We start from the raw sequence: 27,190 nt of genomic DNA, 5'->3' as shown, positions 1-27,190 counted from the left end.
GAATTTATATTTTTCAGCTATCATACGACCAGAACTTTAGGGTATGATGAATATATATGGTGATATTTAATATCAAATCAATACTACTGTGTTTGTATATAACTAATTTATAATTGATAAACGAAAAGAAAGACATGACAACCATCGATGAGAACACACATGGTAGGCGGCTCGTTTTTGAGCGCGATTTTTGAAATATTTTCCATGGATGCTCAACTAATATCCTAACTAGTGTTTGTCTTACCTTGCAGCGCTTCCAGGTACAAGAAAGCCGAAATTTGTCGAAATTCCATCCGTGCCCTCGTCCGAGGAAGGTAAGGGTTGAAGTTTAAGAACATTCTGGAATATTTTACGTTCCTCATCAACCGCGCTACGTCACGGCGAGCACGAACATGAATTTATGCAAAATCAAAAACAATATTGTAAAAGCCATTACGTCAGCCCCCTTAAAAAGCTATGATGTTAAGCGAAGATAAGTCATCCACGTTTTGACTTCCGTGCCCGACGTAGGCGGAAAGATGATTCGGAGCGATAAGAAATACCGCCTTTACAGTAACTCTGGATAATGATATTACTTTTGTTGTGCGTATCTTGTGTTTGACATGCAATATCGTGTGACAAGGGCTTACTGTCTAAACCAGACCGTTATCGGAACTGAACGGAAAAGCTTGAAAGCTCTTGTATAAGCTACAGGCCTTGAATACGTAAGCACATGACGCTTGAGTAACCATGTGTGTATAAGTATTCACACAAGTATCATATCACTCGAAATTTGTTAATGCGCGAATCGGTAAAAGAATTTCAAGGTTTCCAGTGATTATTTTCATCGTAATCGATTATGCGATCGAAAAATGAGACCGTTTTGATATGAAGTTCAGTGGGAGTTGTCAAAGGATTCTGTGACTCACAAAGAAGGAGTCTAATCCGGCTATGAATTATACTGCTCTGACGTAAGATTATGATTGCTCGTTATTTACGTTGAAAGAGACTCTGGAGAAACACTCGTAGCAATTTGGACCGGGACGTCTGGAAAAATTTTCACAGTTGCAGACAATGAAAAGCGTTATATGCTAACAATGTCGTTCGCTGTTTACGTTGAAATCGTGGTATCAGCAGTTGCGTGTTTTCGGACATACTGTACTCGAATACAAAATAAAATGCCCCGTTCGAAAAAAAAACACTATCTTTGTTCAACGTTATTAAACATTAATCTGGTAGCACTTAAGTCTCGTCATTTTTGTAAATATGTTGCAATTTCGTACGAGACTCTTTGGCGACTTTCGCCACTTGCGCTTTTGGTCGCACATTTGGTGTGGACTTGCTCAATTGATTGACCAAAGTAGCTGTTTTCGCGTTGCTTCATATTAATCTTTAACTCCATGTTTGACGAAGGTATTTGTGAAGTGCTAACTTGTTCTGTTGTGTAATCTGCGCCTAATAAGGTGACGCCTTGTTTTCAAGGTGACGCTCTAACGTTGAACACGAGAGGCTAAAGCAAATACTGGTATGTCGCAATTGATAAGCTTCGCGCTTATCTGTCTGTGGTTTTACGCGGTTTTGTTAAAGTTAAACCTGCCAAATGCACGAAGGGTGCGTGTGAATAACTGTACTTGGATTTAGAATTCCAAACCGATAAGAATAGGCCAACGATTGCACAAGGGTTGCCATTTTAGACTTGTTGCCAAAACAATCTGTAAACCCGAAGCGGACAAGAAAAATGCACCATAACTACAAGTATAAGACGTGAATAGCACACGCCAGGTAATTAACTCCGCAACTTAATCGGCAAGCAAAATATTTCCCTTGAAGCACGAGACACGGTGACGTTTCGGTCAATATTTTTAGCTTAACAAGGCCAAGACACGTGGTCATAGGATTTACGGGCGTACTGCACCGCTTCGGTGACCAATTAAACTCCCATTACCAAAGCGCATTAATAGAGAAAGCAGAGCAGTTGTATTTAACCTTGCTGCAAACCGGAAAATCGATATTTGCCGGCACAAAATGAGTTGCTAGGAGGTTCATGGAACATGGTTGCGAATAAGTGATGTAGTCTTGACAAGGATACCAATTGAGGCAAGTAATTTATAGATTGCTTGTTGGCCACTAGGTCCGGATGCGTTGTGACGATATCAATGTCATTGGTGATGTGCTGGTAAATTTTATTAGTTTTAGCTCAGACATACTTGCAGTTTATTTTCGGATACCTTGTTGTAGTTACAGTTTGGCTAGACTAGAGTTTTGGTGACAGGTTGATTGCTTCTATCGGTAACACAAATGGAGGTCTTGTTCTCAAGGTGGAGTAAACGAAAAACGAAGGAGAAGATAAATTTGTGTGGGGAACTGTTGGCGTTACTTAACGACAAAGTTAGACACGTTATCTTCCGAACTACGTTAAGTGAGACGCGGACCGTGTATTTGTGGTTACTGTTACCAATGGAATGCGTTACATTGGTTACAACGTAAAGCCAAAAAGTATTTTAAGAAATCCCAAGTGTGATAGCTTACTTTTGGTGCAAGAAAACAAGGTTATAGCCTTGTCGCGTTTTGAATGTTTGCATCACATTGAAAAACTCTTAAGCTAGAACTAAATTGCTGTTAACTTCAAATACCGCCACCTTGATATATTTCACTCAATTACTTCCGCATTAGAGTTCCCACGCGTGATTCAAAGCGGAAATACGTAAGAAAAGGAAACAGGTTTTTGATATCAACTATAAAATTGGTTCAAGATTGATATCTGCCAGTCTTGTTGGCATGGGGCAAGCTTACTGGTTTTCCGTTTTTTTGTGTGTGTCGGCTGATAATACAGATTGCGTTCAACCAATTTTTATGTTGTTACCAAAAAGTCTTTAATCTTTTCCGCATGTTTAATTCGTGCTTTTTGTGCTTATTTAATTAAAGTTGATTATCTTCTTTTCAAGACGCAGGTACAGGCAGCGCTTCTTCCACCACAAATCGCCCCAACAGCAAAGGCCTCCCGGACCTGGACGATCCTGACCCATCTTTGATGACCAAACTTGGCCTCTTTCTTGGGGATCAACGGTAATTTGATTGTCTTTAAGTTGGTTTTTAAATTTAGCACTCCCTTCTTTGTTTCTTTTTTGACATATCTTGTTATTTGTTGGCTCAATAACAATGCTGTTATTTAACGAGACGAAATCTTTAAGGCAATGCTCAATTCTGCTTAAACCACTTAAATTTTTGCAGAGTCAGCCACGTTAAAACGACAAACCACCCCCACCCAATGCTGAGTCATCACAACAGCATTAAAATCCAAAAAAGCGACTTAAAGAAGAAACAAACAATCAGTCCTGCGTCTACCCTTTCCGACAAAGGCATTGGTCAGTAAATATAGCTGTTAGGGCGTTTTTCTATTCAGATGTTCTGCTGTCAAAAGATCAAGAAATTAAAAATCACCATTTATTTTTATCAGGGAGCAGCGTGGGGTCTTTTGACTCGGAATTTCGGCACGGAGCATCAGTTTTCCTCCCATCTACAGCTCCATATGATCCCAACCGGACTGGGTCACTTGATTCCAGGACACATCAAGATCTTAACTCCCTTAACGACGTCCCACTTCCCACTCACTCAAGGAGCTCTTCCGACATAATCTGTCCATCCGCAGTTGGGTGAGTAGAATATCAAATTCTTCAAAGCAAACTGCAACGGAAAAGAGAGAGAGAAAGAGAGAGAGAGAGAGCAGTTCTAGTTTTTGTAGTAACAGAAAAACTGTTGTTGGTTAGTAGAAGTAAGGTTTGTTTGATTTTAATTATTAACATATTTCAGAGCCAACTTTTCTCAATCGAAATTAGCTGAACAGAGCAACGCACCATTGTGGAATTCCGATCCCCGGAGAGGATCGAAGTCGGCGACGATGTCAGGAGCAATTCGAACCCGCCGACCTTCGACAAAACGCCCGAAACCACAGAACGACCCACCGGTTGAAAAAGGTAGTGACATTGAAACTGCTTAAGCGGGCTGTATACCTACATCGGCGTTTTAAGGAACGATTCTACAAACAATCTCTTTGTTGTTTAAGATGCGGAAGTGAAAAAGCTCCCTCAACTCTGCAGGGATTCCCCTAATCGTTCAACTAGATCAAGTGTTTCTTCATCGCAGTCTATCACTCCTGCAGTGTCGGTTTGTGAAGTAAACGTCAGCAAACCGAAAACTAACGTACGAATTAGCTAAACAAAAGATTTTCACTCGCGCTAGTCAAATTGCAATTCTGGTATTAGCCGATTAATATCGGTCGTTTTTTTAATTCCGCTTTGATCTTTAGGTATCCTCGGCTGATACTTTACCTCTGCCTCCTCTAACAACGTCCGATTCGGTGAAATTTCCCGCTGACAATCCAGCTCTTCCATCAATCGAGGTTGCTCCTCCCCTTCCCCCTAAAAGTGAGTTAACTGTGTTTTGTTTTTAAACGGTTCATTTAGTTTTCTGGTCAATGGTTGAGATGTATTAACGAGTTGTATAGTGGATGACTTTTTGGTTAGTTGTTGTTAAAACTTATTGTTTTTCTTACAGACTTCCACCTTTACCCGGAAACGCGATACACTCCAAGTCCTTTAGATAGACACACCCACCTTCAACCCCCACACATACACAATGGGACGTTTAAAGATGGAAGACTTAAACCTGACGATAGCTTCAGCACTGCCAGTTCCACATTAACCAGCCGGATCCGCCTAGCGTCAGACGGAGCTGCGGGTACACTATCTTCCGGAGCCCTCCCCCCAAAGGACAATAACCCCTCCTTCAGGGGGCAAAGTAAAGTGTGGTCGGATGACGTCAGAAGGGAAGTTCCGGTGACGTTGAATCAAGGGAAGCAATTGCCCTTGAGCAGTTCGTTCGCAGGATTGGGGATTAGCAGGGCGGAATCCACTGGGGTACTTTTAACCGGCGGAGAAAAACCTACAAAACCGAAACTTCACGGAAGTATAAACGCGTTGTGGGAACAACCTCGTCCGCATTCAGTTTTGATGACGAGTGACGACCGTACCGTTGTCAATGAAGACGACACCTTTAAACGTCAAAGTAACGCTAGGTCATCGACAAGGTCGAATCCAGGCGACAGAAGAAGAGCAAATACGGACGCGAAAGGTAACAGCTTAGTGTTTTGCTTTTAATCTAATTCTGAAAAACTTAACTTAATGAGTTTGTTTGTCGCCTACAACCAACAGTTTTATTTTCAGTTCGATTTGCGCCATATCGTCCTCCAGACGTTGTTCTTCAAGGTCTTCAGTTTGAGCTTCCATCGGCTGTCACCAGTGAAACAAAATTTGTGGGAAGAGACTGGCTCTTCAACGAAATCCTATCCATTCTCGCCTCAAGAGAGCCTAAGAACAAAGGCGTGGTGAGTACTTTATAAATCTTCTTTTAAAAGAATTTTTGGGATGAAATAATGTGTATTTTATGGAGTTTATTGTTCTATTTTATAATCTTGCAGATCATTACCGGGTCGCCTGGCTATGGTAAAACTGCCATTGTCGACCACTTAGTGTCGCACAGTTATCACGGTTGGCGGAATTCTCGTCCCAATAACAAATCTGAAATGGGTGAGACATCGTCTTTTGCTATTCATTTGCTGTGTGCCGTATCAACGGTAATAGTTTTCTAATTGCACAGTTTTTCCAGATTCCATTCATCGCGTCCAAAATTCAATGTCCAGGTCGTCGAGCCCACTTTCTCGACAACATTTCCACCACGGCGGGAGCTCAAATCATTCCAGTCGGACCGCTAGTCCTGTACTCGGCAGCATGGCTAGTAGCCGGGCTAGCAGCCAAACCTCCCTTACCGAGGATTCGAGTCGAAAACTCGCATCACAAGTCAGTTATTGTGTTACGCGTTTTGCAATGTGAAGCTATTGTAATGTGATAAATAAACGGTTGTTACTATTTTATAGATCGTCGCCTTTCACTTCTGCCAATCTGACAACAACACGACGTGCTATGTACCGGAGTTTCTTCACAGTATTGCGGCTCAGTTGTCGCAAGCGCCGCAGCTAACCGCATACAGGGAACTGCTCATTCAGGAACCACATCTTCAGAACCTTCTGAGCATTAGGAACTGCATTCAAAACCCTTCGCAAGCTCTGCATAAAGCCATACTCGAACCACTTGTTATGTTAAAACAAAGTAAGTGAAATAATAATGAAAATCAGCTTCTTGTAATGGAAGTAACGGATATATAACCGATATAAGTGGAATACTGCATAAGTTGTTCTAATCAATATATTGAAACGTAACAATGCAAGCTATTACACGTCATAATGTCTGCAGCCCAGAAACTTCCTCGTTCCAATCTCGTCATTGTCGTGGACGCTTTGAACGAAGCAGAACTCTATCGACCGGACTGCGGATTTTCGATCCTATCTTTCCTTCAACAACATCTTCCTGACATTCCGGATTTCATAAAACTTGTTGCCACCTGCCGGACTGACAATCAGCCTCTAGTGGCGCAGTTTCCTGTCCATTTTATATCGCTAGATAGCGAGAGCAATCACATTTCACGTGATATGCAAGTTTACGTGAATCACCGCATGTCGCTTTCAAGTACATTAGCCAACTTGTCCTTGTCAGGTGAGAATCTTATAGTATCAAGTTGGATTTTCTTTAATTTTGGAAATTTAATGTTTTAGCTGTATTTTTGACTAAGACTTAAAATATTTCTTGTTGTAATAGGAATTTAATAATTCAAGTCTTGCTCTCATATTTTTTAGGGAAGTCCGATCCTACTGTCACTCAGAAACAGCTGAGTCAACATTTATTAAAATTAGCCTGCGGAAGTTTCCTCTTTCTTCGCATGACCCTTGACCTCATAGAACAAGGGGCGATCGTTCCAAAGAGCGCTGGATTCAAAGTGATACCTGTCAACATGCACGAGGTGCGTAATTTGTTTCATTGCTGTCTTTTTGTTTTCAACTGTCCGATTTTCTGAGTAAATATGTTAAATAGATGGCCTAAACTCAACTCATCGTAACGTAACAATCTATTTCAGGTTTTCCTTTTGCAATGCAATCTGCGTTTCATGAGCTACACTTCGTTTGACGAGGTACGGGATGTGGTTGCAGTCGCCCTTGCCTCCCTCTACCCACTCAAAGACGACCAGCTTTACCAGGCTGTGTGTTCCGGCCTCCCGCCCAACCACTTGCCCTGGCCCAAGTTCAAGCAGCAGCTCGAACTCCTCGATGCATTTCTCGTGCAGAGCGCGCCATCTGGCGGAAGAGTATTCTTTCATCCTTGCTTCAGAGAGTGGCTTCTGGGGCAGTCGATCTCCTTACAACGCGGCGGAACATGTAAGTTTTTCAATATTTCATATAGAATGTTTTTGTAAAGCTGTTACACATATGGTAACATTTTTTGACTTTCCATTTTGTAGAAGCAAATTTCAATTTACTAGCTAGCTTTTATTTCGCAGTGCAATCTTCCAGCAAATTTCGTGTCGATGTGAAACGTGGTTACGCTTTGCTGGCGACAGTCTTGTCTCACCAACCAGTTGAACGCTTGCACCAGCACGCCACCTTGGAACTTGCACATCACGTGCTCAAGGCGGGAATGTTTAAGAACCAGTCAAAACAAACAGGTTGAGATTTGAACTTCTTATCTACAGTATCTTACTGCGATTTCTCAAGTTGTTTAAGTCTTGAGCTGAAAGTAACTTCTTTGCAATTGACGTGTTGATTTCATAGGGGTTAGCGCCAGTGAGAGCAACGCACGGTTTATGGCTAGCAGCAGCAAGCAACTTACTGAAGCTCTTTCATCGATGCGAAATCTATTTTATCCCAATCTAAAGGTATTTAGGATGTGAGACTAAGGAACACCTAAAAACGTTGTAACAGTGAAATTTTAGATGAAAAACTTCTCTAAAAACATTGTTAAATTTGTTGTTTTTGTGTTTTAGGTTAGCAAGTTACTTCTCAGAGCTGGAGCCAACCCGAATATCCAAACCTCAATATTTTCCAACGCTTCTCCATTGTCAGTGGTTGCACATACCGGTAAGTCCACTCACTTGACATAAAAGTAGCTCATAAAGTAGTTTAACTCCATATATGTTGCAAAGTTTTTTACCCAACTTATCACTAACAGATGTGATCACTCATTGAATATATTCACTGTCTACCAGGTTGCACCGAACTTGCGGAAGTACTTCTAATGTTTGGCGCTGATGTTAATCTTCCCGCTTCAAACGGAATGGCCGCTCTCACCTTTGCTGCCGCTGCTGGACATTTGCCAGTAGTTGAGCTTCTTCTTCGCTACAGCCCAGCTGTAAGAAACTTAGTTATGCGTCAAAATCCGTGTAAATTACTGTACCTGTGAATCATAATACATCGTGATAATTATAAATCATTATGATTATATAACAAAGCTTTTTCTGCGTTGTAGTTGAACCAAATGGATCAGAACGGCCACACCCCACTGCTTCATGCGATCTCGCGTGGTCATTCCGCAATCGCCAAACTTCTCTTATCTCCCCAATTCTTCCCGAGCCCGGATCACCAAACCCATGCAGCCCAACAAGCGCTTGTTGCTGCCTCAACCACAGGAAACACTGAAGTAAGCCTCTTGATCATTATTCTTGTTTACGTTTAATATAGTAATTAATAACTAGTGAACATTTATTGAACAGTACATGGTTACTTAAAATGCATGTTTTGTTTTCAGCTTATTAATTATTTGCTGGACTTTGATAACTTCAACTGTGACGTCAATGGGCTAGAACCTTGTCAGGGTGAATCCCCGTTGACATCAGCGGCCGCCCACGGAAAATCTCAGGTGTGCGAATTCTTAGTACGACAGTTCAAGGCCAGTTTCAATGTGAGGAATAAAAACGGATTTACCCCTCTCATTAGCGCCGTGAAACACGTAAGTCCATAAATAAACGTTTTTAAACATTCTTAATGCATTAAATTAAAAAGCAAATTCACTCAGATGAATAATTTACATATAAGAGCATTTATACTAAACAGGGTGAATGGGACGCAGCTGACCTTCTGTTGAACCTTGGGGCCCCGATCGAGGCCACTGACGCATCGGGTAAAACCCCACTTATCACCGCAGCCTGTCATGGGCATCTTGGCGTCGTTGAGCTTCTGCTGTCACGTGGTAAGTTTTCTTTAGTTACGGCAAACTGTAGAAATGCAACATTGTTAAATGTGTGTAGGGTGCTTGTAGTAATGGCGGAAACACGTTTGTTGATTTTTGTTTTTATGCAGGTGCGAATGTACACAGCGAAGACAGAGAAGGCTTGACTGCTCTGGGATGGGCTTCCCTTCAAGGTAAGTTGGGATGGACAGATGGCTTTTTAAAATTCCTCTGCAAACGGCAACGATGATTTATGTTTTTACTTCATTTTTATTCAGGTCACCCCCACTGTGTTAGAAGTTTGATTGGACGAAGTAAAATAAATCACTGTGATATGAGCGGGAGAACCGCTCTACATCTTGCCGCCTTTTTCGGAGATGCACAGGTTTGTCATGGATTAATTTCTAGTTTGATTGTAACATTGCAGTTAGTGAAATTGTAACGCAAAAACCTTCAAACGCTTTATCAGGCACTTTATTAAAGAATCTATTATTAATTTTATCCATTAATGAGCACGTCTTTGGTGGTATTTTAGGTCCTGGACCTTCTTCTCGACCAAGGCGCTGACATAACGCACATGGACGCTAGTGGAATGTGTGCGCTAGATCGAGCTATTGGCTGCCAGAATATTGCGGTTGTCGCAAGGCTTCTACAGCGGGGTGTGCCGATTCAGGCCACGTCGTGGGCGATGGCCATTGGAAAACCGAATGTCACCATCGCGCTATTGAGTAAGTATTAAAAATTATTTTAATTGGTTTGTTATTGTTATAGACAATTTCTAACTGGACGAGTATTACATTTATTTATTATTCGCTAAAATACTTCCATGCTAACCATAGTGCTTCTCTCTCAGCAAAGTCGTTAGAAGATGGCAACAGCTATTACAAGAACTCAGATTTTGTCAAAGCGCGAGAGGTTTATGCCAGATCATTGAAACATGTTGGAGAACTCTCTTCTCAAAACAAGCAACCTCCACCTCACGGGAAACTCGCCGATACCTGCGCTCACTTGCTGCTCGGATATTCAAGATGTCTCAGAAAGCTGGGTGACCTCGATGGAGGTAAATAAACTGGAATCAAATCGAAATTTCTCTAAAAAAATGTACTCAAATGTCTCACGAACTAGTTACCGACCGATAACTATATGGAGGTAACTTTGTATTACGAAAAACAAAAAAATTCCAATTTTTGAAAATCTCTATTTTTCTAGCCGAGTCAAGCGCATCAAGGGCACTTGATTTGAAACCTCATTGGTACGAAGCTCTTTATGCTCGAGCTCGTGTTCTGAGGGAGTTGTTGCGCTTAAAATCAGCGCTGCGTGACGTCATGGATGCGGAGCAAACCGCTCCTACAAACAATCTTAAGGAGATTCGACGTCTGATCGAAAAGATCAAAGAAGAGATTAGGAAGAGTGGGTCAAGGTAAGCATTATCTCACATTAGTTATTTAACTTTTATTTATTCGTTATTAATTTAACGAATTATAACGCTGGTAAATATGCGCAAGTTGATGGAAGTTTTATTTGTTTTAGGCACTCCCGTCCCCCGTCAGTATCGTCGGAAATAATTCCAGTTCCGCATCCGAGGCCGCGATTGAATTCCGCCTCGAGTTACCATGGCAACACCAGTCGCGGAACATCCCCCACCCCATCCATGACACCAGAGCTTGCACGATCTTTTCAGGGTCGTAACCATGGCAACCGAATATCTTCCTTGTACGGGCCGGACCAGCAACGCGTCAACTCCCACGACGGTCTCTCGGATTCGATGATAAGTTTGCCGGCTTATTCGAATGACAGTGGACTTGCTAACGGAAGTGTGCGTCGAGTTCCACGCACGAATCCTCACTGGCGACCTTCCGCGGCCGACTTCCACCGTTCAATGTCGGAAGATAACCGACATCATCCGCAGAGCTTTAGGGACGATTTGAGCTATGGACATCCGAATGGACACCTGCCCCCAAGGCATGACCCGTCCCGGGCATCATTTGTAACCGATTTGTAATTCTTCAAATGCTCTTCTTCTTACAATTTTTCTTACCATCGCTTGATGGTGCTTTATTTTGTGTGGAATGTCTGCGCAGTGTTATTTAAACAATCCTTCACTCAGCTGCTAGCATTGCTAAATCCTTCACTGCCCGCAAAACCTTTCAAAAAGGACCAACATCGACCCCACCATATTCCTTGCAGACAAAATCGATTTGTTGGATGCTTTATAGTTTATAGTATAAAGTTTATACGGTCCGTTTAGTGCAGCGGTTCTTAAACTTTTTTGAGCGCGACCCAAATCTGAGTTTCATGATCACCTCACGACCCAAACCTATGTCGCGACCCATTTTAATGTCCTATAGACCTATATTATATTATATTAACCTATGTCGCGACCCACCTATGTCACTATGTCGCGACCCATTTTCTGACCCTCCGCGACCCATGTTTGGGTCGCGACCCATACTTTAAGAACCCCTGGTTTAGTGGCTTAGTTAAATTAAAGTTTCAGTTGACGGTTTTCCAGGTGAAATGCTTTTAGCTGTTTGTATTGTTGCAATTGTCATAAAGTAGTTGCAATTATTTTACATTTCGTTTTTTTTTATCACTTTATGACCATCATGTTTTAACTTATTTGCATTTTTACATCCTCTTATCAAATTATTCAATTAAAAAAGAACCAAAATTCATTCTCGGTCTGCTACAATTATGAGGCTATAATACTGTATAAACGAAAAAAGCGGAACTTTGTCTTATTGGGCGAAATGCTAAGATGGACAGGATTACGTATCCTTAATGACAGTTGAGGTAATAAGATTGTGAAAATTTGCTGCCGAAAATACTAACACGGGTATCTTCGGCTGAGCACAATTCTTTTGAACAAGATGTCTATGATCAAAGTCCCTCAACTTGGTTATTCTCAACTAAAAATTTCTCTGTTTTCTTTAGAAAGCACTTTCAGTGATATCTGCTTTTCTTCTTACAAGGAACACGTTTCCTTTAAAGATCTTTGGATCAGATTATTTTCAAATTATACATTTTTCAAATTAAAAGAGGCTACCAACGGTAAAAGAGACACAAAATTGAACCTGGATATCATGTATTTCAATCCTAATTCGAAAAACGTTTTGTTATGTTTCAAAATTACTTAGTGACATTGTGGATCTTGAAGTTCCATATTCTTCTAAATATTGTCAATAGTAAAGGAAGGACATTGCGGCTTTGTAATGAAAGTATTTAATGATTCAGAGAAATTATTGCAACAAAGAAAACAAGAATAAAGAAATGCATCGATTATATTATGGCAAAGAAGATAGATAGGCTGAAGATAGAACTGAATGGCGGTAAATCAAACTTCCAGGTCACTTTTGCAAAAATAACCAGGCAAGCAGCAAGCTAGTCTATTGCAATAATACATAGAGTTGCACTATACCAAATAATCAAAAAAGAAGAAAAATACCAACATCACATATACCACAGCAAATACTATCCAGTGTGACAGTTCTTCAGTACAACTACTAGCTATCGCAATAACCCTGTTTAAATGCAACAGAACTTACATCAGTCTTTCTGATCACCTGAACCTCCTATAACAGCCTAAGAAACATTCTGTGCAAAACGATGGACCTAGATTCTCACACAAACACACATAATGAAGTGCATAATATTGAAATATTTTAAATGGTTTCACAAAGCAAAATTAAAAAAATAACTAGTAAGGCTGTAAAGCAAAGTAAAGCCTATTGCTTCAGATCTATACCCACCACATAGCAATTGATACTGAAGAACACTAAAAATGATAATGTTAAGACAAATAACTTTCATGCAAAAGTGCAAGGAATGTTCGGTTTAAAATCAAAAGTTATACCCATAGTTTTCATATGCATTAAACCTGAGACATTTCCTGAGAGAATTAATAAGTTTTCTGCAAAACGTTCATAATTACTTGCAAATGAAAGATATGGCATTATCAGATGAAACGTTTTAAATATTTAATCTGAGATCGCTGCATAGTTTGATCAAATTTGCAAACACTTTTTAACACTACTTAAACAGTAACGGTTTTTTAAGAGACAAGAAATAAAAATGTCATAAAATGCACAACTTCAACCTAATGCATAAATGGCTTTAAAGTGAAAATATATATAAATTGTAATAAATTACAGTAAAAGCTAGTTAACTCTTAATTTGGGATAATTTGAAGTAACCAACGAGTTCCCAGTGAAATGCCTATACCGCATTATGAATTGCAACAACTTCAGATAAGTTGAATTAATTTAATAGGTCCCTTCCACTTTGAGCTAACACAATTTCACTGTACATGGTAATGGTACCAAACAACAAACTGTGCTAAACATTCATTCAAAGGTTAACCGCGACCAATTCTTAGATTTAAAGTCTGGCCAGAAGTCCACTTCAACTCCAAATCTTTTTTTCATCAGCTCAACTATCCTTCTTTTACTTTCTTCCTCATCACCATTCTCTGGCAGCATCTCAGTACATCTAATTTTTTCAATCATTGGAGAAATAAATTCTTTTTCCACCAGCTTTGTGCCCCAAAGTACGAAGACTCCTCTTTCAGTAAATATCTGTGAACATTTTTCAGAGTAACGCAGGAATACCTAATTTTAATCACGAATGAATTTCATTACAAAAATAATTTTAAAAAACTGATAGTAAAGTAACTAAAAACAATCTCAGATACACATCAATATAAACAAGATGGTAGAGCAGGATAAACAGAGTTGTAACTGTAAAAGTAAAGCTGAGGTCAGGAGCAATAGTAACACTCCATTGATAGAAATCAAGTTTAAATTAAACTCTGTTATGATCACCGCTCGCTGTAACCTAACGTTTTGATTTTCTTCTAAAGTGCTGATAATGACATGTTATGATTCATTGCTGAGGAATCGGCACTGAACCAACGTTCAACAATAAACTGAAGAGCTAATAAAATGGTATAGTGGCTCAACAACACTTAAAATGAATTAAAAAATTGCATTTAAATGCAAGATACCTCCAAAAAGGTGTTATTTGTGTAAAAACCATTGTCATCGTTCAAGTGATGATCCAGTCCAACTTGAAAGTCTTTCCACTGACGAGGTGTGTTGCTAAAAAAATGAAAAATTACAACAAAAAATGAAATAATATTGTCAGAATGGAACGGTAAAAAGAAGAAAAACCTTTACTGTAATTGCTACAAAAACAATTCAAAAAAGAATTGATACAAGAAAATCATTGATAATGAGACATACAGTACCTAAATTTGCAAATAAGCTCCCAATCATCACCAATAGAATAAGTTTTTGAATGTTTAAACTTTCTCTTTAATTCCTTGCCATCTAAATTTGATATAATTATATTTTTTACATTAAATGTACTAGAAATTACGTTTCAGCGACAAGGTTCAGTATGATTGAATTGAAAACTTAATTAGTTTCATTCACAGTTTAATTGATTACCATTTAGACTAAATGTCTGCTTCAACTTCTTTTCGATGTAATAATCACAGTCGCTCCCTTTTCTAAACCTGTAAATGCCTGTCATTTGGGTTTGTGGAGTCATGACATTGAACTTCATTGGCTCAAAAAAAGAAGGCATTCCATATCCTACATCAATGATCCAAGCCTGATCACCAATGACCACCTAAAAGAGGTTCATTATGTGGAATGTTACACATCTGGAATATCATTGTGCTTTATACCAAGCAAGGTGGATTGGATCTGGACCTTAAACTTATTCTTTGATAAACTAAACCCAGGATAGTATAGCATTGATATTAGTTTTTTTATCCTCAAAGCAATATGCAAATTATTATTGCACATTTTTCAATGGACATAGTTTTTGTTTCTCTTGTAGTTTATGACAGGTGTTTCCAAATTTTGTACTGTTTGCCAGAATCATTAAGTAGGCCTACCGTAGTTTCATTGCCAGAAAAGATGACAATTTCGCCAGCAAGTACAATGCAAATAAAGTTTTAGGTTTAAAGAATTTATTACATGTTTTTGGATAATTATATGCATATGCAAAGTAATGCATTCAGCTTCAAAGTCATTATGTCCTTTTCTGAAACAAGGATACTACTGCCGCAGTTCATCAGAAAACACAGTGTTCCTCTTTGGCATTATTGCTTAGCTTTATTTAGATTTTATGTTTGTCTAAATTAAAAAAATAATAAGAAAAATTATTAAACCTCATGCTGTCGCACAAAAGTCATTTGACTTGACTTAGGCCTCATGCCGAAAAGTCACATAAACATATAATTCTGTTGAAAATATAAGCAAGAAAACGCAAAATGCAGAAAAAGAGGATTACGTATGGAAAAGCAATACCGCTTAAGCCGTGAAAAGTTGCATATTTTGGAAGTATGCTGTAGAGCAAAAACTTGACGTGATAGAAGAAAATTGGTGGCATTTTTGAAAGCAGCACACCGGAATTAGCCTAAATCAAGTGCAAAGTCAAGTCAAAGTCAACAAAATTTTTTTTTCCAAATTGTTCCCCAGTGTAATACACTAATTTCTAATCCTAAAGACCTTTATCTAAACTGCAAAAAACTGCTGTTTTGGACTTATTCAATGCAAAAAAATGCAGTGACAATATTCAAAACTTCGCAGTTAACCCTAGTTGATCAGTTCTGTTGTTTTCGAAACAGATAGGTTTTTGCTTTAAATTAGTTAATGTCTAAGTAACTTACACTATGCCAATAAAATATGTGTCCGAACTGGAGTAAATTTCAAGTTATTAAAAGCTTCGTACCTAGGTTTCTAATTAAAAATGAGTGTATGCAGTAGCAATCCAGTATTAGCCATATTAGCATGGTGAACAATCACAGGGAATCCAACATCTATGACCGAAAAAAAGTGGTACCGATCTGCAAATCAAGGTGGTTACTTTACCAAGACTTGACTGCATGGAGAAAAATGTGGGATAAAATAAGGTGGTGGCTTGACTGAGGTGGTCTCATCAAATATATTGGAATAGTCGTCGAACAAGGTTTCACTGTTGTTTGAATAAAAGTAAACAAACAAGCAAAAGTATTATAAAAAAGTCATACCTTAAAAAGAAGATGATCAAAACGTGAACTGAATTGATCTATTGAATAAATAAAGCAACTTCCTTCCAGCAGTGTCAGACTGTAACCAAGAGCTTCCAGTAACACTCCAAACAACCCGTTTTGCTCATAGCAGAAACCACCTCGATATTTGGTAACAATGTCATTGTAAATTTTGTCAAGATTCAAGGTCTTTCTTAAGCCACCAAATATATCCAGAGTATCATGAGGAACGCTTGTTGCTTGACACCAACAAAGTTTTGTTAAGTTTTCCAAATTAGGTGTTTTGGACCCTGAATAACCTATCCTCTCTAAATATGTGTCAATATTAAACGAAGGGCATTTCAGCATTTTGTAATGAAAGTATTTAACTTACCACACAAATTAATGAAAATAAAATGCTAAAACTCTGAAATCATTGTGGTAAGAAAACATTAAATATATACTTTGACATAGGTATCATTGCCAAAAACATCCAGGCAGTGCAAATCTGAAAATTTTCCAGGCAGTCCCCAAGGATTAAGATTATGATGCTGTACCAGTTCGTGATTTAGACAGAATCCCAGACAATGCAAATTTTTTCAAGGCAGTGTATGCACTGCCTGCACTACAGGCAACGAAGTCTATACTTTCTAAGTTATAAATGTATAACTGAAATACAGTAGAACATCAAACTTCAAGGCATTAATAGAAAAATTCAACAATAGGTCATTAAATAAGACTACTTCAGCACAATAAACGTGGAAAAATTTGCAACATGACACCAGGTAATACCCAGACTTCTTAAAAGCTAAAAGTGACACAAATAAGAGCATTTAAGTTTTTTAGAGTTGTTAGAGCAGCGTTCATTGTAAATTCTTAACATATATACAATATTTTTTTAACTATATATCGTTGTGATATCACAGTTGTCTAACTTGTCTTACATTTTGCATTAGAGTTAATGATACTGCTTACATACCAAACTTCTAGAAAATTTACACAAATAGTACAGTACCAGATAAATAGACTATACATGATGGATAGCTAAATTCATTTAGGAAAAAATGCACAACTTCCATTTAATGATCACTTAATGCACTTTCAATCTCAAAGAAAATTATATTGTATCATAATATACAAATAATTATTATGCTGATTTTCTTTAAAATTGATTAAACTTGGTCTTACAGCTTAATTTAAATTGTTCCACTTGGTCAAATAGTTTAATATTGAATTACTGAAGACCAAATAAAATTAAAACTACTAAATCTGCAAGACCAGTCACAGCTTAGCCAGCATTGTGCATTTTAAAAACAGCTGCAGTTACAAAACAGTTAGTCGATTTTTGCACGGCGCACATGTTTCCTGCTTATACGTTTATCTCGTTTCATCGTTTTCTTCTTTTCTTTGGCTTCAATCATCTTTGACAGCTTATAAGCAAGTATTGCACAGATTAAAAACAAGGGTGAAAGGATAAGGAACAAGGTGGTGATAAACTCCCACGGATCATTTCCCACCCATTTGAGAAAATCAATCAACCATTCCGGGGGCGGTGATGCTGTTGGTGCACTTTCTGCTTCACTTTCTTCCATTTTGTTTAGCAAAACTCTAATTTAACACAAACTATGAACGTCTACAACAAGGTTGGAAAGTTTGCCAAGTGTGCGAGAGATAAAAACTAATTGCACATAAAATGGCTATTGCTTCATCTTGCTGCGTGAGAAATTTCAAATCCAAAACATGCAAACTTTCCACAATCTGAGTTTGTTGTACTCGTATGCCTTATTGCATCAATTAAGTTTGCCTTCAGTGGAGCCGGATAAACTCTCCAACAAATGTAATCCCAAAATTTGCACCACGGCAAAGCCCGACTGGAAAGTCCGGCCAGTTTAAAGGCAAATTTTAGCGTTAAGGCGTTCAGTGAAGCTTCAATTTTTTGTTCATTTATTATAAATTCGCGTTCGAGCAATCAGTTTTTCTTTGTTTATTTATTATAAAACGGCATGAAGATTAAAAAAATTCGGCGTTTCAATTACCAATTGATAAACCTCGAGCGTGCAGGTGCCACATTTTTTATTATGGCGTCAAAGTAATATGTATGGTATAGCCTAGGCCTACATATAAAATAGACAACTATTTAACCGGCAGCTGGTTACCGAAATTGGAAAAAGCTACTTTGGTAAACAGACGCAAAAACGGCAATTCTACGCCAGAAAATTGGTGCATAAGCTAACTTTCTGGGCCAAAGAAATTTGGCACATCATACAAACTTTCCAATAGTCTGGTAGCCTAGTTCGTAGGACATGTAAACTGAAGGTCAATTATAAAAACGTAACATTTGAAATTGCTGGTTCGGTAAATAGACCTTTTTCGAATTACCGCCAGCATTTTTTTGGGTGGCAACATTTTTTTTGATCGCCCATACCAGTGGACCTAGGCGTATGCCACCATTTGTTGCAATCATCGAGAAGTACCATTTGAACAATGACGTTGTCGTTTTGGTAGTGATGGGAAACGTCGGTACTCGGATTCGCAGCCGTTTTTTGCAGTTGATGGCATGTTTACCAAATTTCTGGTGGTAATAGCACAATCGTTTTGCTGGTTTGGAGGTATTCAACGAACCGGAATACTGGCGGACTAGATGCAGTGGTCGTGTGCTTGTAACCATGATGGTCAACATGGTCTGGGTTGTTGATGCGAGGGGAATTAGGCGTCTTATTGGCGGTCGCTTCCACCATTTGACACCGTTGTTTTAGTTGCTTGGTTTCATTTTGAAACACCTTGATTGTTTCATCTTGTCGTAATTCTTGCAATTTCGCTGATTGCTTTTTGACTATAGGGGAAGGGGGATCACGACATATGACCGTGAACAAACTCACCGGCGACAACTGGTAGTGGACAACTGACCGGCAACAAATTGGTCGGTGATTAAATTAACCCTGACATAAATTGGCCGGCGATGAAATTAACCGTCGATAAATTGGCCGGCGATCAAATTAACCGGCGACAAATTGGCCGTCAAAAGGTCAAAATTCTAATTCACTATCTAGTCGCGCATCAGCTTTAATCTCAGCCAATTAAGTATGTGTATTGCAGTCAAGGTTGACTGATTTGTCAAATAACAGTTTGTGTAAATTTTAGTGCCCTTATTATGTAGTGTCATATGTGTTTTGCAGGGTTCCACGACATATGGCCGCGGGAAAGTGGCCGCGAACAAACTCACCGGGGTCAACTGAACGTGACGTAAATTGACCGCAGACAAACTGACTGTGACATAAACTGGCCGGCGATCAAATTAACCGTCGATAAATTGGCCGGCGATCAAATTAACCGACGACAAATTGGCCGTCAAAAGGTCAAAATTCTAATTCACTATCTAGTCGCTATCTAGTCACTATCCAGTATGTGTATTGCAGTCAAGGTTGCCACTCGTAGAGTTTTTTGGCCCCTTGTACGGTGACCCATATTCATAGATTTCTTGTCTCTTCTTCAAAATGTCAGGAAGCACATGCAGCAAATCGGACTTCAAAGAAGGTATCAAAATGATCAAGAATTTGCACTACTGCTGCGTCACATACCGGCTTTGGCATTTGTTCCAATACAGCATCTGATTGAGGCTTTTGAAACATTAGAGGAATTTTTGCCTGATGAAATGCTTCCGCTTCTCGACTACTTTGAGCGTACTTACATCGGGCGTCGCTTTCGAACTCAGCTCCGAAGAGACCCGCCATATTCACATGACTTCTGGAACGTCCATGTTCGGGTGTTAAATGGCGAAGCCAGAACCAACAACAAAGTTGAAGGTCACCACAGTCTAATAAACAGGATGTTATCAATGCAACACCCAACCATTTGGAAATTTATAGAAGCTTTAAGGAAATTGCAGAACATAAACAAAAACAAGATTGAGGCGCTCTGTGCCCAAGGGCCTCCTGCCAAAAGGAGAAAATACAAGGATCTGGATGCGCGACTTCAAACCATCGTTGAAGATTTTGCAAACCGTGACATATTAGATTTTCTCAGAGGCATCGCCCACAACCTACAATTTGCGCAATAAACTTCCTTGTTTGTCAAATAACAGCTTGTGTAAATTTTAGTGCCCATATTATGTAGTGTCATATGTGTTTTGCAGTGAACGTCTTTTAATGTTGTTACTCGTATTTCTCGTATTTCCGGAAATATTTCTGTTTATTTCAATAAACGTTTCAATGTGTATTGAAATAAAAAACAATTTTGTTAAAAACAAAGGAAATAGTTACAAACAAATATTTACTTTACATATCATATACTACCGAGTTTAAAATTTTGACCTTTTGACGGCCAATTTGTCGCCGGTTAATTTGATCGCCGGCCAATTTATCGAAGGTTAATTTGATCGCCGGCCAGTTTATGTCACAGTCAGTTTGTCTGCGGTCAATTTACGTCGCGTTCAGTTGACCCCGGTGAGTTTGTTCGCGGCCACTTTCCCGCGGCCATATGTCGTGCTCCCGTTTTGCAGTGAACTTCTTTTAATGTTGTTACTCGTATTTCTCGTATTTCCGGAAATATTTCTGTTTATTTCAATAAATGTTTCAATGTGTATTGAAATAAAAAAAAAAGTTTGTTAAAAACAAAGGAAATAGTTACAAACAAATATTTACTTTACATATCATATACTGCCATCAACTTAAACACAATAATTCAGCACTTGCACGGTCAATTTACCTCCCGGTCAATTTTCATTCCGGTAAGTCTGTTCCCGGTTAGTTTGTTCGCGGTCAATTTACGTCACGTTCAGTTGTCCCCGGTGAGTTTGTTCGCGGTCATTTTCCCGCGGTCATATATGTCGTGGAACCAGGGGAAGGTGGTGTAAAGCGGACCACCTAAGACTTAATCGTTACAATTCACTGATTTCACCAAAACATTTGACTTGTTTGTTTTGAAAGTTAACTCTAAGGTATTTCGCTAATTTTTGAAGTGCCCTTTTATTGATTGCTTGCTTTCTTACATCAATTTTTTTTAATTAAAAGCACCTCCAATAGTCCACTTTACTTTACAGTTCACAATCAATTTTTAAAAACATAATTCACAAATAAACTTGTAATCTTCTTCATGCGCCCATCGCACGTATTTGGAGCACTGGAGCACGAGATGTTTACTTCGGCAGAAATATCGTTTGTGGGAAACCCCATTGCTGAAAGCAGGTCCATTTTAATGGGCGGAAAAATAGACGAATGGGGTTCACAAACCATACTTGTGCCGAAGTAAAATTCTTCCCATTCCAAATGCATATATCTTACTCTAGGGTAAGAAAGGCATACTTTCAACCATTGGAACGGGAAAAAATTCCCGTACTCTGTACCATTTTAAGGAAAGTAGACGAATGGAGTGAAAATCTTAACAAAAAGAAAACACTCAATCCCTTTGAGCACGTTAAGTTTTAACAGTTTATGAGACTTTCCATATCTTAGCTTGGGAACAGCTCGGCACTGCCTAATATTTATTTTACGATGACCATCACTTCAAAACTTTAACTTTAATTCGCCAGATTTCCTCACTTGACGCCCCTGACTGCTTTTATTTTGCTGTAACAAGGTTAGCACAATTTTTTTTGCTTCCCTTTATCAATATGAAAAATAAACGATAAGGTTTGTTTCTTCAACAAATCACTTACAAAATAGACAATAATCAATTAAAAGTGCGAGATGGTGAGACAAAAAGATTTGTGTACATTTTAAAATACTCTGAAATTGATTTTTAACGAACCGTTTTGCTTCAATAATCACAGCTGGGACACGCGTACAATAGTCTACGGCTGTTGGCTACGCCAAGGTAATACCCTGACCCCAGTTGCGAAAATGTTGCCTTCTGAATTACTTTGGTCAGCTGGTGGGTCTTAATCTGCTGTGTTGGAACAAATATGGGATAGTTTATTTTATCAGTAACTATTGTGCACATAATCATATATATATATATAGCGTTTTCTCGCCGAAATGTGTATTTGTACTTTGAAGTTGTATAGGCTAAGCTACCAGTACCAATGCGCTTAAATGCTGTCCTACTCCTGCCCCACATAACCCAATCTGATAATATATACTACTTTTTAATAAAAAATTTTTCGTACCGGGACAGAATGCCAGTAAATAAGGTAACCAAGTGCCAGTAAATATGCCAGTAAATAAGGTAACCAAGTGTCTATATTGATTAACGCAGTTTGTCGGAAATAATTGCTGACTTGCAATAAGTATCAGAGTTTAGTTTGGGCAACACTTTTACATTTGAGTTATGTTTTGAGGTTTACCATACTTTTAATAGGTTGAAGCATTGTAAGTTAAGCAAAAACAGATTCATTAAAATCATGTCATTTTCAATTCGAGATAAACAGACTTATGCTTTGAAGTCTATGTTTAATCTTGGACGAGGACCAATTCGGAAGCATTTGGCTGAACCTGAATGGAAAGTTGTAATTTATGATCAGTTTGGTCAAGATATAATTTCTCCACTTCTGTCAGTGGCAGATTTACGTGAACTTGGGGTGACCCTATACCTACCACTTCATTCTGTGCGAGATGCTATACCTGATGTTGCAGCACTATATTTTGTAATTCCAACAGAGGAAAGCATTCGACGAATTTGCCAAGATATGCATGATCAGCTTTATGACAACTACTATTTTAACTTTATTTCTGGGATTCCTCGGAGCAAACTAGAGGACCTAGCAAGCGCTGCACTACATGCAAATGCAGAGTCGCAAGTTGCTAAAGTGTATGACCAGTATGTTAATTTTGTCACCTTAGAAAAGCACTTGTTTATTTTAAAGAACAAAGTAGATGAAACGTCATACTTCAGCTTAAACAAAGCAAATCTAAAAGACTATGAAATGTCGAGTATTACAGATTCTATTGTAGAAAGCTTGTATTCGGTTTTTGTTACTATTGGAAGCATTCCAATTATACGATGTCCCACAGGAAATGCAGCTGAAGTTGTTGCTGAAAAGCTTGACAAGAAGCTGAGAGAAAATTTGCGTGACACAAGAAATAGTTTTTTCACTTCCATTCCAAATGCAATGTCCGAAGGTGGTCAACCAATGTCAAGCTTTCAAAGACCTTTGCTCCTGATTGTTGATCGAAGCCTTGACTTGGCAACTCCCCTACACCACACATGGACTTACCAAGCTATGATACATGACGTGTTAGATCTTCATTTGAATACTGTAACTATCCAGGAAGCACCAAAAGAAGGAAATCCAGCTCGGAAAAGTCACAAGTATAACTTGAGTCAAACTGACAAATTCTGGCAAATGCATATGGGAAACCCATTCCCAGAAGTTGCTGAAGCAGTCCAGGAGGAGATTGAAGAGTACAAGACCCATGAAGAAGAAGTCCAAAGGCTTAAAGCTGCTATGGGTCTGGCAGGAGAGGATGGACCAGTAGACATATCAGATAACACTGCCAAGCTCACATCAGCCATGAGTTCCCTTCCAGAATTGCTGGAAAAGAAACGTTTGATTGACATGCACACAACGATTGCCACATCAGTTCTCAGCAGCATCAAGGAAAGAAAGCTAGATGAGTATTTTGAAATGGAGGAAAAACTGATGAGCAAAACCACTACAGACAAATCAGTGCTGGATTTTATCAATGACCCAGAGGGCGGCGAGGCTGAAGACAAGATGCGACTCTTTATAATTTATTACATTAGCCAACCAAGCAATAGCGACATCAACATAGATCAGTTTGAGCAGGCCCTGGAGGCAGCTGGTTGCGACATGGCTCCATTGAAGTATATAAAACGATGGAGACAGTACGTTATGCCATCCACCAATACACAACAACAACTTCGTGGAGGGGGAACAAAAACAATTGGCATGTTTTCTCATCTGATGAGCACTGGATCACAGTTTGTTATGGAAGGTGTTAAGAACTTGGTTGTAAAAAAGCACAATCTTCCGATTACAAAAATCTTGGACTCGTTGATGGAGCTAAAATCTTCATCTGATGTCGAAAACTACCGGTATTTTGACCCTAAGTTAACCAGAGCTGTCGATCCTGGTGTAGGAAGATCGAAGATGCCTTACAATGATGCCATTGTGTTTGTTGTTGGTGGTGGGAATTACATTGAATATCATAACCTTATGGACTACGTTAAAAATAAACCTGGAAAGAGAGTGTCCTATGGATGTTGTGAACTATTAAATGCTACAGAGTTTCTTCAAGAACTTTCGCTTTTGGGAAAAGAAATGTGATTTAGTATATAAATGCCATGTTTAATGTCTAATCATTTTTAATATAGATTATTTAATATTTCTGTTTGTTGTCACATGCCGACAAAGACCAGTCTTGTAAATATTCATGTCTGTATATTGATGCCAATCTTGAAAGATATCGGTATATATAATCACAGGATGATGCCGACTGTCATTACTACTGATACAACTTGTCTATAATCATCAGTCAGCAATAACAATCGTAATATCTATTTCATGAAAGATATTTTTTGCTCATTAACTTTGCAATGATATGCAGGTTAAGTTACATCGTTAAATTAAAATATACAGTAACATCATCCACTAACATTTTTTGGAAAGATATGAACGCAAATTTTTCATTACAATACAGCTTTAAATACTTATAGTTGTTAAATGTTCGTACTTGTTTTCTTGCTGTTTGTTGATGAGATAGTTCATAGCTATGCTTGACATTACTTTTGGTATGTCAGTCTGCATTTGAAATCATTATTAATTTAATTTTTAAAGTAGTGTTGCTTGAATGTTTGCTATAAAAATTAATACAATTAGATCTTTGCTTGTTAAAGAAGTAATGATGTTAACCTTTTTTGTTGTAATTTTTATGTTTCACATTTAATTGTACATCATAATATATGTCCATGGTTATATACTGTATATGTCACTTACATAATGTTTAATATTAAAACCTGCCTTTTCAGCATTATATCTGGATTGGTGTTTGGTTCATGTGGTAAAAGTTAAAATGAGAACTTTTGTTTTCTTTTGTCTTCTTAGTATTTATTCTGCTTATGGGGCAAAGAATAAGGAATTGTATTGTGGAAGTAAGTTCTAAAACACAAAAAATATGTTTTAAATTATATAGGCTACTAGCCTATTAGTCCCTGATAGGTTAAAATGTCATTCCAACACAATTATACCAGTAAATGAATTTCTGGTTTTTGTACTGATTTATTTGTTTCCTATATTATATTTGAAATTATATGCTAAGAACACTTCAATGTTGCAGCATGTAAAGCCATTGTGAATGAGCTGGAGCACAGCATCAGTAAAGTCGATCCTAAGAAAACGATTAATGTTGGAAGTTATCGTGTTAATCCAGATGGAAAAACAAGGACAATTCAGGTTTATAAGTTTACAATTTGCCCTATTCAATTTACTATTAATGATTTCAAAGTGTAAACATCATTGAACGACTTTATTTCTAGTGCCTGTTCTGTTCAAGAATTCTATTTTTCCACAGAAATCTTTTGCCCGATCTGAGGCGCATCTTACAGATCTTTTGGAATCCGTTTGTGGTGAAATTTCAGAGAATTATGTTGAAGCAAAAGATTCCAAAACTGGAAAGAAATCGTAAGCACATAATAGTCAACATAGCTGTATGTTTAAAGCATGTATACTAATCATACATTTGTGAATACTTTGTGTTTGTTAAGGTTGAAGCGAATGGTAACACATGATGGAAAAATGTCATCAGATGTTGATTTTAGCCAGCTGATGCAAGAAACGCAAGCTCAAGGTGACGCACCACCAGATACAAAATCAAAAAAAGTTAAATTTGCAGTAAGTGAACTAACTGGATCAATAGTTTTCTAGTCCTCTCAAGGGACCTTCAAAAATTGACTCTAAATTAATTATTATTTACCAAAATATATGTAAACTTTTAATGTTTTGCAATGTGCTTTTTCATGTTAAGTGCGAAACAATCATAGAAGATTTTGAAGATGAGATTTTGCACCACTTTAAGAATGGTCATGAAGACGCTAGCATGAAAATTTGTGCTGATGTTGCTGGTAGGCTAAGGCTGAACTGCCTGTTGCAGTCTTTCTTGTGAATTCCTCTATTTTACATAATTTTATTGTACTTCTTTGTATCTGTAGACTATTGTGATGCAGAAGAAACAAATAAGGATGAATTATGATGACTTCACATTAATCATAACCCTGAAGATAATGAACAATTTGTTTTTCGTATTTTGAAACCTAGTAATGTTTTTACATTCGTAGTTCTTAGGGCCTTTCAAAAATTCATTAACTTTCCTGCTAGTGTTTATTTATTTCGGTAAGATTAGATATTGCGTGAGATTACACTTATTGAAGCATTACCGGCAAGCATTGGACATTCATTTTAAACTCTGTGGCTCTTTCACGGTATAATGCTTTGTGTTTTGCCCATAAGATTTACCTAAAGTGTCATTGAAGAGGGCCTTGCATTGTATTGAGTGACCTTCTCATAACAGTATGACCACTAGCCATTCAAAATGATGCTTAGTATATGTAAACGTCTATTATTTTTCTACATCTTCTGGTTTCTGTGCTATTAGTCATTCTTGATACCAAAAAATTGCTTTTATTACACTGTATTTGAGGAAAATTCAGACTTCTCGTTTTTGATCTGTAGCAACTGCAATATTTCATTCTTGTTACTGCCTTCCTGAGTTAATTTACCGCGTATTTTGGGTTCAATTTCTGCTGTAATAAGATATTGTCAGTTGCGGACTACTTCTGACAAAAACAAATACTGGTTCATAAGCGTATTTGAATAGACATATTACAGAAAAAAATGTCATTTTTTTATTTCTGTTCGGATAAAGTTGTACGAATTTAGTAGAACAAGTTATAAAGTTACTTGTTTCACCCTTAGTTAAATACCGTCTGGTTGCTGCACATGGTTCATCTGTGCAGATTACTTCGCCAAGATTTTCTGCTTTAGATTAAGCCAGGGATGTGCCAAGACAGAAATTCAACTGATAACAACTTGACATGAAACAATCCTAAATCTATTTGTATACCTGCCGCACAGCGCATATGTTGTTATCAATTAAAAATTCTAGAAAACAATAATTCCAATGTATTTTAT

The 27,190-nt window shown here is 38.1% G+C and overlaps 4 protein-coding genes across 6 annotated transcripts; 3 read left to right on the top strand and 1 right to left on the bottom strand.

Annotated features, from left to right (window-relative positions):
* On the top strand, nt 1-11,764 carry LOC143464755 (protein TANC2-like). Of its 3 annotated transcripts, none has more exons than XM_076962718.1 (29): nt 1-162; nt 252-314; nt 2,925-3,045; nt 3,211-3,344; nt 3,437-3,632; nt 3,790-3,953; nt 4,043-4,143; nt 4,286-4,403; nt 4,534-5,109; nt 5,202-5,362; nt 5,456-5,564; nt 5,644-5,834; nt 5,912-6,143; nt 6,288-6,587; nt 6,728-6,891; nt 7,006-7,303; nt 7,426-7,590; nt 7,697-7,800; nt 7,909-8,002; nt 8,131-8,273; nt 8,391-8,561; nt 8,670-8,870; nt 8,975-9,110; nt 9,221-9,283; nt 9,368-9,474; nt 9,625-9,817; nt 9,943-10,149; nt 10,299-10,509; nt 10,620-11,764. In XM_076962718.1, the coding sequence occupies exons 1-29, from the start codon at nt 135-137 to the stop codon at nt 11,089-11,091; spliced, it is 5,223 nt and encodes a 1,740-aa protein (XP_076818833.1). In that variant the 5' UTR covers nt 1-134; the 3' UTR covers nt 11,092-11,764. The 3 variants fall into 3 exon arrangements, with proteins under 3 accessions (XP_076818833.1, XP_076818832.1, XP_076818834.1); XM_076962717.1 differs by having other exon boundaries at nt 4,043-4,179; XM_076962719.1 differs by lacking the exons at nt 1-162; nt 252-314 and adding an exon at nt 1,548-2,076 and having other exon boundaries at nt 4,043-4,179.
* A 531-nt stretch (nt 11,765-12,295) lies between these two features.
* LOC143465286 (arylamine N-acetyltransferase, pineal gland isozyme NAT-3-like) lies at nt 12,296-17,446 on the bottom strand. The gene is made up of 5 exons (XM_076963506.1): nt 16,129-17,446; nt 14,537-14,720; nt 14,335-14,416; nt 14,092-14,185; nt 12,296-13,663 (listed from the first exon to the last, which is right to left on the bottom strand). Exons 1-5 carry the CDS (start codon nt 16,474-16,476, stop codon nt 13,433-13,435), a joined length of 939 nt encoding a protein of 312 aa, XP_076819621.1. The 5' UTR covers nt 16,477-17,446; the 3' UTR covers nt 12,296-13,432.
* Nucleotides 17,447-22,293: 4,847 nt separating this feature from the next.
* LOC143465464 (sec1 family domain-containing protein 1-like) lies at nt 22,294-25,032 on the top strand. Its single transcript, XM_076963784.1, has one exon. It carries the CDS (start codon nt 22,445-22,447, stop codon nt 24,329-24,331), a length of 1,887 nt encoding a protein of 628 aa, XP_076819899.1. The 5' UTR covers nt 22,294-22,444; the 3' UTR covers nt 24,332-25,032.
* LOC143465465 (protein canopy homolog 2-like) lies at nt 25,021-27,125 on the top strand. Its single transcript, XM_076963785.1, has 6 exons — nt 25,021-25,155; nt 25,341-25,456; nt 25,575-25,684; nt 25,768-25,894; nt 26,028-26,124; nt 26,212-27,125. The coding sequence occupies exons 1-6, from the start codon at nt 25,077-25,079 to the stop codon at nt 26,250-26,252; spliced, it is 570 nt and encodes a 189-aa protein (XP_076819900.1). The 5' UTR covers nt 25,021-25,076; the 3' UTR covers nt 26,253-27,125.
* The last annotated feature ends 65 nt before the right edge of the window (nt 27,126-27,190 follow it).

Source organism: Clavelina lepadiformis, chromosome 7 (assembly GCF_947623445.1).
Source record: "Clavelina lepadiformis chromosome 7, kaClaLepa1.1, whole genome shotgun sequence".
In the NCBI taxonomy this organism is placed as follows: Eukaryota; Metazoa; Chordata; class Ascidiacea; order Aplousobranchia; family Clavelinidae; genus Clavelina; species Clavelina lepadiformis.
This window is presented reverse-complemented; position numbering and strand designations above follow the sequence as displayed.